The sequence below is a fragment of the Hylobates moloch genome, unplaced genomic scaffold (genome assembly GCF_009828535.3).
Source record: "Hylobates moloch isolate HMO894 unplaced genomic scaffold, HMol_V3 SCAFFOLD_18, whole genome shotgun sequence".
In the NCBI taxonomy this organism is placed as follows: domain Eukaryota; kingdom Metazoa; phylum Chordata; class Mammalia; order Primates; family Hylobatidae; genus Hylobates; species Hylobates moloch.
The window spans coordinates 39,085,803-39,099,784 of NW_026652293.1; the positions used below are offsets into that span (position 1 = coordinate 39,085,803).

The 13,982-nt window shown below is 48.0% G+C and overlaps 1 protein-coding gene across 2 annotated transcripts in view; it reads left to right on the plus strand.

Annotated features, from left to right (window-relative positions):
• KANK4 (KN motif and ankyrin repeat domains 4) overlaps window positions 1-13,982 on the plus strand; it is a 91,252-nt gene that overhangs the window by 40,022 nt on the left and 37,248 nt on the right. Inside the window, exons 2-3 of one of the 2 annotated variants that reach the window (XM_032137212.2) lie at window positions 4,932-5,018; window positions 11,467-13,350. In XM_032137212.2, coding sequence (XP_031993103.1) covers window positions 5,003-5,018; window positions 11,467-13,350 — 1,900 coding nt within the window. In that variant the 5' untranslated portion in view covers window positions 4,932-5,002. The remainder of the gene's footprint in view (window positions 1-4,931; window positions 5,019-11,466; window positions 13,351-13,982) is intronic. The other variant, XM_032137213.2, reaches the window with a different exon arrangement.

Below are 13,982 nucleotides of genomic sequence, written 5' to 3' on the forward strand. Positions count from 1 at the left end.
GAAGCTCATAATTAATTATAGCTGCTCAGATGAGCTGCCAGATTTGGAGGAGTCAAGAAGGAAGATTGTGTGTTGTTTGGATGTCTTTAGCTGTGTTCCTCGGAAGCGATGGCAGCTCTGGGAACTAACTTTCTAGTTGAAGGATTTGAGCGTTCTTCCTCTTTCTGCAAGATCCAGTCTTAGCTTATTGAGCAGTGAATTCCTTTCTGACCCCACTCACCTATTCCCGGGAGCAAAAAGGAAGTCAGTATTTGCTTTTCCAGCAAGGTCAGGGATCACCTGACCAAGTCCTTCAACAGCTGCGAAACAGACACGGCTGTGCTGAAGGCATGAGCTATCAGCTCCGGCCCTGCAGCCCAAACCTGGCTTTCTGGGAAGGAGACGAGCCCTCCCTGCTATGCAGCAGGAGGATGCAAGGGAAGGTAATGTGGGCACAGCGTTCCTCCCGACTGTTTTCTCTTCTCCATGAAGCTCCAGATTCAGCTGCTGCAATGCAGGTGAAAATGACAGACACTTGCAAAAAACGTGGGAATGGAGTTAATGAGATTGTGTTAATGTGTCATTTATTGCGCAGGAGTTATCTCTTTGTTTCCCCGGTCCACAGGAGGTGAGCCTGCTGGAGAACTCAGTTCTTTCTCAGTGCTTCTCACCTCCCCTGGTGTCCCGGCTTCGGCCCTCTCAATGTTTAGAAGCAGCGGTCAGATGCCTCCTGCTTCTTGGCACAGGGAATATTTACACTTGAAAGGCTGGGGTCCTGGGATGGGGAAACAGGAAACTCTCATCATTTTGGCATGATCAGTCCGAGGTACAGGTGATTTTTTTTTTCTCTTTTGGAAAGAGTGCTTTGTCTTTGCAAGGGATCATGCAGGGATTGGCAGGGTTGTTGTTTGGTGAACTACCTTGCTAAATACTTGACTTTGTAAGGTTGAATTCTCCAAGAATTCTCGTGGCAATGAGGCTGAGACTTGAGCCAAGCTGTCTTTTCAAGGAAATCCAAGGTGCTATTTATTTTGGCATGCAGCCAGCTCTGGGATGAAATACCACATTTTTATTATTGCAGAATAAAAAGAGGTTTGAAGAGAACAAAACTACAGAACCAGGTTTGCTTCAAGACTAAGTAAGGGAAGGTCTCTTTATATCTGGATTTGAGGTTAGAAATGGCTTGAAAATGGCATCATAAAAGGAGTAAGTGTGGAGAGGAGAGGGTGCGGATAAATGCTGCAGGAGTTGGGCTTACCTGGGGAAACCGATGCTCCCGGGCACTGAGGGTGGATCCAGCTGGAATGGTCTCCAGTCTGGCCTGGTAGCTGCACGTGGACTGTCATCGCTGTCTGCCAAGTGACCACTTCTTTGCTGGAGTTTTGAATGGTCAGCCTTGGTCCTCACCTCCTTACCGCCCCATAGGCTTGGAAAAGCACTGTGGAATGATGGAGTCACACAAGCTATCCTGCTCCTAACTGACTGGGGAACTTTGGATTGGCCACATGGACTCTTTGTGCCTTAGTTTCCTCATTTGTAACTTGGACATGTTCCTGTTTCCTAGGATTGCTTGTATGAGGATGAAATGAGAAATTCTACCCAGTAGCTGATTCCCAGTGGAAAGAGCTCTTTCCATGGGTTCCCTTTGAAGACAGACAATTTTGTTCCTTTTATTTTGTTCATCTAAGAACCATGGACTGAGTGTCTGCCATGAGTTAGACGTGAAGAGTTGGGGGTGACACGGGAACAAGACTTGCAATAATTCTGACCTTCACAAGTTTACAGATTAGTAGAGGAGACGAGCTAGAGAGAAAGCAAGCTATCCATGCCCAAAACATCTAGAATATGATGAGCTATAGAGAGAGGTTGGAACTCTGGATCCTCGACCCTGGCATAGGACAAAAACAAATGAAAAGTAACGTAATAATACCAGGTATTTAAAGGTTCTGAACAGTGGGGATACAACTTAACAGAATGGGTAAGAAATGGCTTTATGGTCGGGTGCAGTGGCTCACTCCTGTAATCGTAGCACTTTGGGAGGCCAAGGTGGGCGGATCACCTGAAGTCAGGAGTTCAAGGCCAGCCTGGCCAACATAGTGAAACCCTATCTCTACTAAAAATACAAAAATTAGCTGGGCATGGTAGCGTGTGACTGTAATCCCAGCTACTCGGGAGGCTGAGGCAGGAGAATGGCTTGAACCCAGGAGGCGGAGATTGCAGTGAGCTGAGATCAAAGGAAATGGCTTTATGTCAAAGCTTTAAATGATCCAGAGAGTTGCAAAATTCCATTTTAAAGGGGAACTGTGTCCCATAAAGCTATTTTCATATTCTGTTTTATTGCAAACAAGGTAGCATGCATATGTTGATGTGGCAGTTATTTTTACCTAACCTAACCACATTGAGCATCTGCCCACTGGAAGGAAACTCCCTTAGCTAAGCTCCACGATGTCTGTTGTTAGGACGATGGAGGAAAGTGGAGAAGGCTGGGGGTGGGAGTTGGGGCTGGAAGTGGTGACTTGTGCACATGACAGATCCCTCCTTCCTTCCTGTATTATGAGCCCTTTAGAGTAAAAAGTTGCCGAGACCCCTCCTTTGAGAGTTGGGTGTCAGCTCCACTTAATTTCTGTAGCCTTGAAATGATTAATTTTAGTGAAATCCAAGTCTAAGAGAAATCTTCAAGGTCTCTACAGAGTTCTTTTTAATGAAATTTGACCTAATGTGTGCTGAATAATTCTTTAAAGTCATATGATCTGATACACGACGGGCTGAATTCCTAATTCTAACCAAACGCTAGGCGTGTGATTGAAAAGTCCCTGGGCTGATGATGAGAGTTTGTGTAGCCAAAAGTCCAGCTGTACCCAGGTGGCCCCCTCCTCTGCAGTAGGAGCTTCTCCAGCCCTGGAGAAGCAGAGCTCTCCTTTGGCCCAGGAGGCTTTACAAGAGAGCAGTTCTCCTCTAAGCCCAGAGGTTTTTTGTGTTTACTATGGGAGAGGCAGAGAAGCACCAGTCAGAAGCATTTTCCCTCACAAGGGGAACTAAAGATCAGTCATAGTGTCAGGGAACCGGGCTGACTTACAAGGTGGACAAAGGTTTACAAATCACTTTTGTTCTCAACTCAGGCTTGGAGTCGGCTAGACTTGAGGGCAAATCCTGCTGCAACACTTGCTTGTTATGTGACATGGATCAGCCCTGTCAACTCCCTCAGCCTCAGTCTCCCGTAAAAATGGGAATAATAAGAATCCTCTTTGGGTGATGGTGTAAAGATTGCATGAGATAATTCATGAATGTCAAATACTCCCAGCTCTGCCTGTTGCTTAGTAATGGTACAGGGGTGGGAGGGAGAGGGGAGCAGGAGCAGGAGAGGCTGCGATGGTGGAGATGAAGGGTCAAGCTTAGGGTTTGCCACCTCACTCTTTTCTTCTGCAGGCTTCACCTGCCACTGCCTCCTGCATGCCAGCATTGCCTGCTGCAGACTGCAGAGCTGGGGTGGTGAGAGAGGCAGTGGTGTTCTCTGCCTGGGAGCCTTCTCTTTGTAACAAGGGCAAGCCTGCCTCACCCCAGGTTAGAACCTTCCACACCTCTCCACCGTCTGCCTCCTTGGCGGCCACTCTCAGCCTCTGCAAGACCACCTACACTCTCAGCTCCCTTGTCTCTAACTTCTCTAGCTCTTTGTTTCCAACAAACCAGGATGTGCTGGTGCATTGCCTGCTGCCCCAGAGGTAAGCAAGGTATTCAGTGTGCCAATCCTTCCGCAAGGATTGTCTCTGCTTCTAGAAAACATGCCTGCCGTTTGGGGCTCCATCCACCTGAATAGGGCAAGGCCCCTCTGGCAGCTGCTTGGCAAACGGGCTGGAGGAGATGAGGCAGAAGCAGCACTCGCAGGAAGAAGTGATGCTAAACTTTCTGGTGGCAAACTTTGGCATTTCTCTCTTATTTGACAGGCCTCGTCTTTTCCAGCCCTCTTCTCTAGTTACTTCTTTGCCCCCTTTTTTCCGTCCTTGGTTTCTGGGGGGCCACCCATCATCCTTTTCTTTCACTCTCAGTTCCTCCCAATCCTTCCCTCATCACTGGTTCACTTTCCTGGTCCGGAGTTCATTGTCAAGCACACTGGAATTCCTAAAACAACCCTGCTTCCACTGCTGCCGTGTCACAGATAAGTCATTATTCTGATGTATGTGGAGTTACAATCATAAAAAGCCAATTTCCTGGGTGATTTATTATAATGGGGGCAGGAGCTAGGATGTTTACCATGTGAAGAAAGAGTCCTGGAAATGGATTAAAACTTTGGGGATAATTTATGGTCAAACCTCAAGGCACACTAATTCAGAGCCAGGGCAATATTCTGCTTGAATAGTTACCCATGTCTTTGGGCCACCCAGGTTGAACTCCCCCTTGTTCTGCCCATGGTTAGAAATCACCTCTAAGTAGCAGCTCCCTGTCAGTACTTGCAATTGTGTCATCTCTGTCTTCTGCTTGATTGACATGTCACACATCATTTATAGGTACTCTGATCCCAGCTTTTTCGCAAAGTGGATTATAAGTCTCTTCCCAGGATGGAGATAGGTAGATTTCAACTCTTGAGATTATGGAAAGAGCCCTGTGCTGGTATCAGAAGCCTGCGTCTGATACTAGCACCTTCATGAATATTCTGAGACACCTTAGAGCAATTAACTCCTCAGCCTCAGTTTCCTCATCTGCCAAGCAAGACGGCTGGACCAGATACTTCCACTTCTTTTCATGTCAACTATTGCTAATATTCCATGAAGAAACACCCAGAATTGGGCTCTAGAAATGTGTACAGGTTTTTAATCTTCCTCCTTGGAGGGCTGTGAGCTCATGGGCACCCTGGGAGAAAGGCAGGCATGGGTGTTACTTTCTTTAGGGCTGTGTTTCCCCAATACTTATTCAAACTCCAGTGAGACTCACCACTTCTGTATCCTCCTTTCTTTCAGAACTCTCCAATACGTTTTACAGACTCATTGGATGAAGAGTGCCTGAGACACTGAGGGTCAGCGTTCCAAAGATGGAGAAGACAGATGGTAGGCAAGCTGCTTTGTAGGGCCTGGTGTAAGATAATCACTTGGGCTGGGAAAGAATTGTTGCCACAAATCCCGGAAATAGCCTAGGAAAGGCCTGCAGGAGATATCCCCCAAACGGGCAGTGCTGGTAGGCTCAAGCATGTATTTCAGATTTTGTGTATCTCCAGCCCTAGCCTAGGAAAGAGGCACAATATGGTGAAAGAGCCTCCATTCATACCTAAGTGATTCTACAAGTCATTTAATGTCTTTGATCCTCAGTCCTCACATGTATCAGTTAGCTTTGCTGTGTAACAAACAGCCCAACAATTTAGTCACTTAAAGACATTAATTATTTCTCAAAATATTCTGTGTGTTAGCAGGGCCATTATTCTGGTCCGGGCTGGTATGGATGATCTTTTCTGGGTTCGTTCACATGTCCATGGGCTTCTGGGTGACTTGGCTGGGAGCTGGATGGCTTAGAATGGCCACACTCACATATCCGGAGTATCAGTAATGACTTGACCATGTGTCTCTCATCGTCCAGGAGGTTGGCTAGGGCTTGTTCACATGGTGGCAGAAGAGTTCAAGCACAACACAAGAATAGACTGACTCCAATGTGCAGATAATGTTCCAATCTCTGCATATGTCATATTGCTGTTGACCCACTGGCCGACGCAAGTCATAAGGCCACCATCTAGTGTCAGTGTGGTAGAGGAGTACCCCAAGGGTCAGATATTATTGTGGCTATCTTTGCAAACAGTTGACCACACCTTGTCTATAAACAGGTATTAATACTATTTCATAGGGTTGGTAAAGAACTAAATTACGTAATGCATGGAAAGTTGTTGAGTAACAACTACCTAGCATAATGAATGTCTGCATGTGCCCCTCTTCCTGTCCGCAAGGAAACTTGTGGAAGGCCACAGTCTAGACCCCAATCTCCTGACTTCTAATGAAATGTTTTTTTCTAGATCACCATGTATCAGGAAAAAGAGAGCCTCTAATTCCCCTTGAATCACATGGTCCTTCATGGGCGCAGGACTTAGGGACCTGACATTAGCTCCCGCCATGCCTCTTCTTCGAAATGCAGTTCCCATTTATTTCAATAGTTGCCTTTCTCCCCAGAGAGCTGCCTTTTCAGTGCATCCCTGGCAGTGGTCCCACAGAACACCCACTCATTCCCTCAAAGCTCTGGGGGCCTGTTAGCCCAGCTGCCTCTCAGTCCCCTCTCAGCACACTGGGGAGGTCTGCTGTCCACGTGATTGCCCACATGAGCTCAAGAAAGGCTCCCTCCTTTCAGCTATGGGCCTCCCAGAACAGGGACAAGCCTTCCCAGAGGGGAAGGCTTCCCTCCTTGTCTTGGCCTTTGGAAGAGTTTCATTTTACTCCCCTTCCTTCTGGCTTTATTTTCAGCCACGTTCTCTCTAGTTTCTGTTTTTCCCATTTACTTCAGAGACTGAATATAGGCTTTTGAACTTCTCTTTCACACTTTAAATGCCTCTGGTTGGTTCGCTCACCTGCTTTACTTCACTTGTCCCTTCGGATAATTACTGTGGTTCTCCCTCCTTACCTTGTCCCCTTGAAGTCCCCTTTTCTCTTGTCTGTGTGTAACTCTGAAGCTGACTGTGTTTGTAGGTCCTATACAAGGATCTAGTGATCTGTTGTTCTCTTAAGCAAGACTCCTTAGGGAATTCCAGGTAGCTCTGAGCCTCCTCTATCTTTCTTTTTTCTTCTCCCCAGACTCACTTTCCCACTTTCTCCAGAATTATTTTCTTGAACTCTCATTCCCTCTTGAGCTGTAGGGAGACAGCATATGCTCAGTGAATCCTCGCCTGCTGCATTCAGAACCAGCCCATCCTTGCTGTTAGGGTCCTTCATTGAGCGCCTACTCTGGGCTGTGTTCTCTAGTGCATTCGTGCTAATAATGACAACAACTCTGTCAGTTAGGCGTTATTATCTCCACTTTACAAATGGAGAAATCAAGGCAGAGGGAAATGAAATAATTGCCCCAGAATCACACAAGTGGGCGATGACAGCCAGGATTCAGTCAGGTTGGCCATGCATTGGTTTATTTGATCTGAATTTCATTTTGAACAGAGTCAGGTTTTCCTAACTGATTCTCACCCTGGCCCAGTGCCTGGAATTCTGAGCTCCCACATACCTGTCACCAGGTAGAATGAATAGGAGCAGAGCCGCATGTGAGGGTAGTCTCTCAGCGTATCAGCTCAAACTCCCTCATCAAAGCTCAGCATTCCTCTTGTGCTGGGAGAAAAAGAAGGAATGCAGAGTGGCAGGTGGCAGGCAAGGCAGCATGATGGATCACCGTGTGTGTGTGTTTGTGTGTGTGTGTGTGTGTGTGTGTATGTGTGTGTGTGTGTGTGTGTGCTAGCTTAGGAAAGCACCTATTAAACCTGCTATTAAACCTGTCATCCTTGGTAGCTGCTCAGCCTCACTTGCCCTCCTCTCCCTTGTGGAAGATTCTGCCTTTGAATCTGCTATTTCTTATTTTATGCTATGATTGTATTTGTGCTCTGGACCTGTGCCTAGAGGCCGTTGGGCAAATCGGTGCATTTCTAGTGAATTGAGGCAATAAGCAGATAAATAATGCAGCCTCTCCTTTAGGAGAGCTCTTTGCCTTCTAGGTCATAAATCTGCTCTCTACTTAACTTTAGATAAATATCTCTTCTCTGTTTGGCCTGTCCTTATAATCTGGGGGGCTGTTGAGCAGACCAGTAGGTCTAAGAGTACAGCCAGTGCAACTTGGAAAACTAATGGAGAGCAATATCTTATATTGCCAGTGTGTTTCTTTGCGAGGGGATGAGAAGGTGGGGGAGCAAGTTGGTTAAAAAAAAATTGTGTGGGTCAGCCGGGCGTGGTGGCTCATGCCTGTAATCCCAGCACTTTGGGAAGCCAAGGCAGGCAGATCACCTGAGGTCAGGAGTTCAAGACCAGCCTGGCCAAAATGGTGAAACCCCCTTTCTACTAAAAATACAAAAAAAATAGCCAGGCATGGTGGCACGCACCTGTAATCCCAGCTACTCAGGAGGCTGAGGTTGGAGAATCACTTGAACCTGGGAGGCGGAGGTTGCAATGAGCCAAGATTGCACCGTTGCACTCCAGCCTGGGCAACAAGAGCGAAATTCCATCTCAAAGAAAAAAAAAAAAAAAGAAAGAAAGAAAATGTGCCCCAGGAAATGCCACCATTTGCAACTTTTTTAAACCTGTCCCTTTCCCTCCATTACCTTGAGCTCCTCTCACCTTAACCATGTCAGCAGCCTCCCAGCTGATCTTGGAGCCTCTGGTTTGCCTTTCTGTTAATCCTTGGCAAGATGCTGTTTTTGAAATCACATTCAACCAAGTCACTCCCTTGTTTAAAACCCTTCAGTGACTCCCATGACCTAGAGCGTAAAGTCAAGGCTTGTTTGCGTGCATACAAGTTGCTCCATGATCTGGCTGTTGCTGTCCTTTCCAATTTTATCGTTCTCTACCATGTTTTAAGTACTGGCCATATCAGCTGCATTTATAGAACTTTGAAATACTGTGTGATTTCACCCTCCATCCCTTTGCACATTCTCTGTGGAGATCTAGATTTTCTGTCTTGGCTATCTGTTGCTGCATAACAAGCCATCCCAAAACTTGGTGGCTTAATACAATAATTTATTATTAATACAGGCTCAGTTCAGTGATTCTCACTTGGGGTCCCTCCTGTAGTTAAAGTCAGATGAAGGATGAAGACTTTTTTACTCATGCGTGGCATCTGGGCTAGCATGACTGGAACTGCTTGGGGCTGGCTGGGCATTTCCTTCCCTCTCTCCACTTGACCTTTCTGTGGGGCTGTTTGGGCTTCCTCACAACATGGCAGTCTCAGGAAAGGTGGACTTCTTACATGGCAGCTGGCTTCCCAATGAGTGTACATTGTAAGAGACCCAGGTGGAAGCTATGGGGCTTTTTATGACCTAGCCTTCAAGATCTCTGAGCATCTGCCATATTCTTTTGGTTAAATCAGTCACAGGCCAGCCCGTATTCAAAGGCCTGGAATTGTAGACTCCACCTTTAAATATAAAATGAGCTTGCTTGTCCAAAGGGGGTAGGAATTAGTGGTGGTCATCTTAAAGATAAATTGCTACAATGTCTTTTACTCTTTTGTTCTCCTGGCAAGTCCCTATTTGTTCATTTATCACCCAGTCTTATGTCACTTTTGTGTAAACTCATCCCTCTCCTACCTAGGAAAAATTGTTTTCCAAGTCCGAAAAAAATAATTCTGCAGAAACTAGAAAAATAAGTCAGGGAAGAAGCGTGTACCATAAGCATGCATCTGTTACTCTCCTTATTTCACTGCATTGTTGTGTTCGTGTCTCTCCTGCCTCACCATAAATCCTTTGAAGGCAGAGGCTGAACCTGATTCATCTTGGTGTCCTTAGGGTCTAGCTTAGCACATAGGTGCTCAATAAAGAGGTGGTTGAGGTAAGTGAATTGAATCACAGCTATTTTGTAATTTTAACCTAGGGCCTACTACCCTTAAAACCAAGCAATCAACCAGTCACAACATGTTTGTGGAGACCAGCAGTGAGTCATATAAGTCACTTTCCGTTATGGGGCTTCCGTTGTCTATATTTTGGGATTCCACAAAGATAAACTGAATGTTTATCATGTGAGAGGCATTGTCCCAAGTACTTTATTATTAATTAACTTGTCCTCACAATAATCTCTTTTTTTGTTTGTTTTTTGAGATGGAGTTTTGCTATTGTTGCCCAGGCTGGAGTACAATGGTGCGATCTCGGCTCACTGCAACCTTCGCCTCCCGGGTTCAAGCAATTCTCCCGCCTCAGCCTCCTGAGTAGCTGGGATTACAGGTGCCTGCCACCATGCCTGGCTAACTTTTTGTATTTTTAGTAGGGATGGGGTTTCACCATGTTGGCCAGGCTGGTCTCGAACTCCTGACCTCAAGTGATCCACCTGCCTCGGCCTCCCAAAGAGCTGGGATTACAAGTGTGAGCCACCGCACCCGACCATCCTCACAATAATCTTATTTTACCTGTTACTATTCCCAATTTACAGATGATGAGACATAGGAAGGCTAAGTAACTTCCCCAAGATCACACAGCAGAGATCTAGACCAGGCTCCAGAATCTGTATTCTGAACCTCTGCACTCTCCATTAGTGTTCTCTCCTGAGCTCAGTATTTTCAGAGCCTGTTTAGCAGAATGTCACAGAGGTAATTAGGGGTGTCACATGAGGAATATTGAAGAAACAAAGACTATTGAACCTGAAGAAGAGGTTGCTTCGCAACAGGCCCCTATGGATGCAGACAGTCGAAGGACTGGCTTGTTTCCAGTGTCCTCTGTTGGAGTCAACAGGTGGATGCTGCAAGGAGATCCTGGAACCTTGGCGTAATGGAGAACTTTCTCATCATCATGGCCCCCCAGGGTCTGGGTTCCCCTGGGAAGTCAAGTCCCATTCTTCTGGGAGGATGGATACCAATGTCCCTTTTGACATTAATTGGCCCTGTTACCACCTTTTATCCAGTGTGTGAAAAATGAGATTTCTTTCTTTCTCTCTTCCTTCCTTCCCTTCCTTTCCTTTCCCTTCCCCTTCCCCTTCCCCTTCCCCTTCCCTTCCCTTCCTTCCTTCCTTCCATCCTTCCTTCCTTCCTTCCTTCCTTCCTTCCTTCCTTCCTTCCTTTCTTCCTTCCTCCCTCCCTGCCTCCCTCTCCCTCTCTTTCTCTCTTTCTTTCTTCATTGAGTTCCTGGCCAAAGGAGGTATTTTCTTACTTGGCATGGGTTTATGAAAGTGAATTTCGTGTTTGTTAAGCACTAGGCAGTTTTCAGATGCAAAGAGCGTAGGCCGTGGATGATTACTTGTTCCAGCTCTCTCTAATCTGTGCATACCTGAGGCGCAGGCATCTGCACAAGCTTAAATAATGTAAACGGCATAACTCGTTGATACCTCCAGCTTTAGCAAGACTTACTCCTACCAATTTGAGTCATGCAAGTTAGGGTTGTTTTTGCAGATTTCTTTTGTACTGCTGAGCCACTTGTGTATCTTATCCTTTAAACCCTTCCATATCCGTAATTGCCAATTAGTACCCTGATTTGGCAAATTCCTGGCCACTTCAGTTCAGCAATTATATGATTCAAACCCAGAAAAGCAGTATGAGACCATTTTGTTTTGCTGGTCTGCAGGCAGATTCCCCAGTAGAAACCCAGATGACATACTGCAAATTGGAAACCATTCCCTCTCCCTGTTTCCTTGCAGACATTGGCTAAGTACACGTTGATTTAATAAGATGATTTCCCAATACAGCCAAAAAGACTGAGCATCTCAGCATAATTTAGAGGCTAGAACATTTAGGAGAAGTCTCATGTGATAGTGTTAAGTTAAAATCAGAGATATTAGGCCTCGTCGCCCTGAAATGCGTAATTAACTTTGTGCTTTTTTTTTTTTTTTTAACTTATCTTATGTCTCCCAGCCAAAGACCAGTCCTCTCAGGTGGATGAAGAGAAAGACCCTCCGAAGAGCCACCCTTACTCTGTGGAGACCCCATATGGCTTTCATTTAGACCTGGACTTCCTCAAGTATGTGGATGACATCGAGAAGGGAAACACCATCAAAAGAATTCCTATCCACAGAAGGGCCAAACAGGCCAAGTTTAGCACTCTGCCCCGAAACTTCAGCCTTCCTGACGGCGGGGCTCGCCCTCCTGCAGCCCCACCCCTCCAAAACTGGTCCCCCGTGGTGCCAATGAAGGCATCACTTGGGACACAGGAGCAAAACCAGTCACTGCTGCTTGGTAATGCCCCCCAGGCCTCAACCAGCGGGAGCGAGGTGAACTACCACAGGAGGGCCCTGTTGGCAGAGGCCACCAGGCAGTTGGAAGCTGCTGAGCCAGAGGATGCCGAGCTCACCCTTGGGAGTGGACGGCCCCAGCTCTTGAGAGCATCCAGCATGCCTGCCACGCTGCTGCACAGCAGGGCTTCTGAGGAGCCAGGCCTGAGTCTGGGGCCCCCCGCCCCTCCTGCCCTCCCTCCCTTTCAGGGTGAAGGCAGTGTCTGTGATGGCACCTTTGGCCCCGCAGAAGGACTGGCAGGTTTCCACAGCTCCAGCCCACAAGCATCAACTCGGATTCCGGGGCTGGTCCAGGAGGGAGCTGAGCCTCCAGAGGGCACGGTGAAGGCTCCAAATCACCTCCCTCTCCCAGGCCCTCCTTTCTCATTCCAGAATGCGCTTATAGTTCTAGAGGACAAGGAAGATGAACACAAAGCCACAGAAGCAGAGGTGGTGTTCACCCCTGGCTCCCCTACACCAAGCCCTCCACCTCTGCCATCACCCATCCCTGACAATGAGCTCCTCCTGGAAGAAATCGAGCTCAATATCAGCGAGATTCCACCCCCGCCACCTGTAGAGGTGGACGTGAGAAGCATTGGCATCAGGGTAACGGAGGAAAGCCTGGGCCTTGCTAGGGTGGATCCAGGCAGCATCTCTAGCCTGAAACAGCAGGTCTTTGCCCTGGAGGGAGAGTTGTCTGGAAGAACCGAGGAACTGGCGCAGGTCAGAGCTGCCCTCCAGCAGCAGGAAGAGGAAGTCAAGGCTAGGGAGCAAAGAATTCGAGAGCTGGAGTTCACTGTAGCCCAACTGGAAGGACGGTTTCGCCAAGAGAACGCCAAAGACACTCAGGGCCAGACGGACGCCATGGTGAATACTGACCCTGTCCATGGACTCTTGACCAGCGAGTCGTGTGACAAGGGCATTGAAGTCAACCTTCTAGGCAGCATTGAGTCTGAAACCTGGGGGCACCGAGGAGAGGAGAATGGCCTCCTACGGGGGCCAGATGGTCACAAACAAGGGAATCAGAGCCCAGCAGAACATGTGCTTCTGCCCCAGCTGTCACTGCCACAGGGACCCAAGCAGGTCCTTACCCCCTCTGTACATAGCTTCCTCTCCACTGAACTCAGGATTGAAGAAGCAGGCACTGAACAGGAAGAAGGCCCTCAGGGAGGAACCAGGGGAGCAGGAGGCTTTCTGTGGGGCAGCGAGAGAAAGACTCCCCCAGCAGGGAGGGAGGAGGCCTGTTCCAATCTCCCAGGGAAGGAGCACCCGGGAAGGCCACCGAGCTCGCCAACGGATGCCACTATTGGGCAGTACGTGAAGAAGATCCAGGAGCTCCTGCAGGAGCAGTGGAACTGCCTAGAGCACGGGTACCCGGAGCTGGCCAGCGCCATCAAGCAGCCGGCCTCCAAGCTCAGCAGCATCCAGAGCCAGCTGCTGAGCTCCCTCAACCTGCTGCTGTCGGCCTACTCGGCCCAGGCTCCCCCACCCAAGGAGCCGCCGGCCTCCTCCTCATCCCCGCTGATGGGTAAATACCATCAATATAGGGGCCTGAGACAGGGAGCCATTTCTCCTTCACACGATGAGGCAGAGGGAACAAGGTTTTCAATTATATTAATGAGTTTTTAAAAAGATTTTAGCAGCTGGGAGCAGTGGCTCAGGCCTGTAATCCCAGCACTTTGGGAGGCAGAGGTGGGCAGATCTCTTGAGATCAGGAGTTCAAGACCAGCCTGGTCAACATGGCAAAACCCTATCTCTATTAAAAATACAAAAATTAGCGGGGCGTGGTGGCGGGCGCCTATAATCCCAGCTACTTGGGAGGCTGAGGCAGGAGAATCGCTTGAACCCAGGAGGTGGAGGTTGCAGTGAGCCGAGATCACACCACTGCACTCCAGCCTGGGTGACAGAGGGAGACTCCATCTCAAAAAAAAAAGAAAAAAAGAGTTTAGTACTTCCGGGAACCCAGTGGAATGAAAACTGATGTGTGTGACAGTGGAGGCTCAGAACCTCTACTCCTGCCTTTGCTCTAAGGTTGGGTCTGACTGTGGGGCCACTGACTACAGCTGTATGGATAGCACAGGGCACAAAGATGCCAGCCAGGCAGGGCAAATGAGAGTTGAAAGCCAGCCCACACTCCATTTGCCAAGCCTTGCGCTGCAG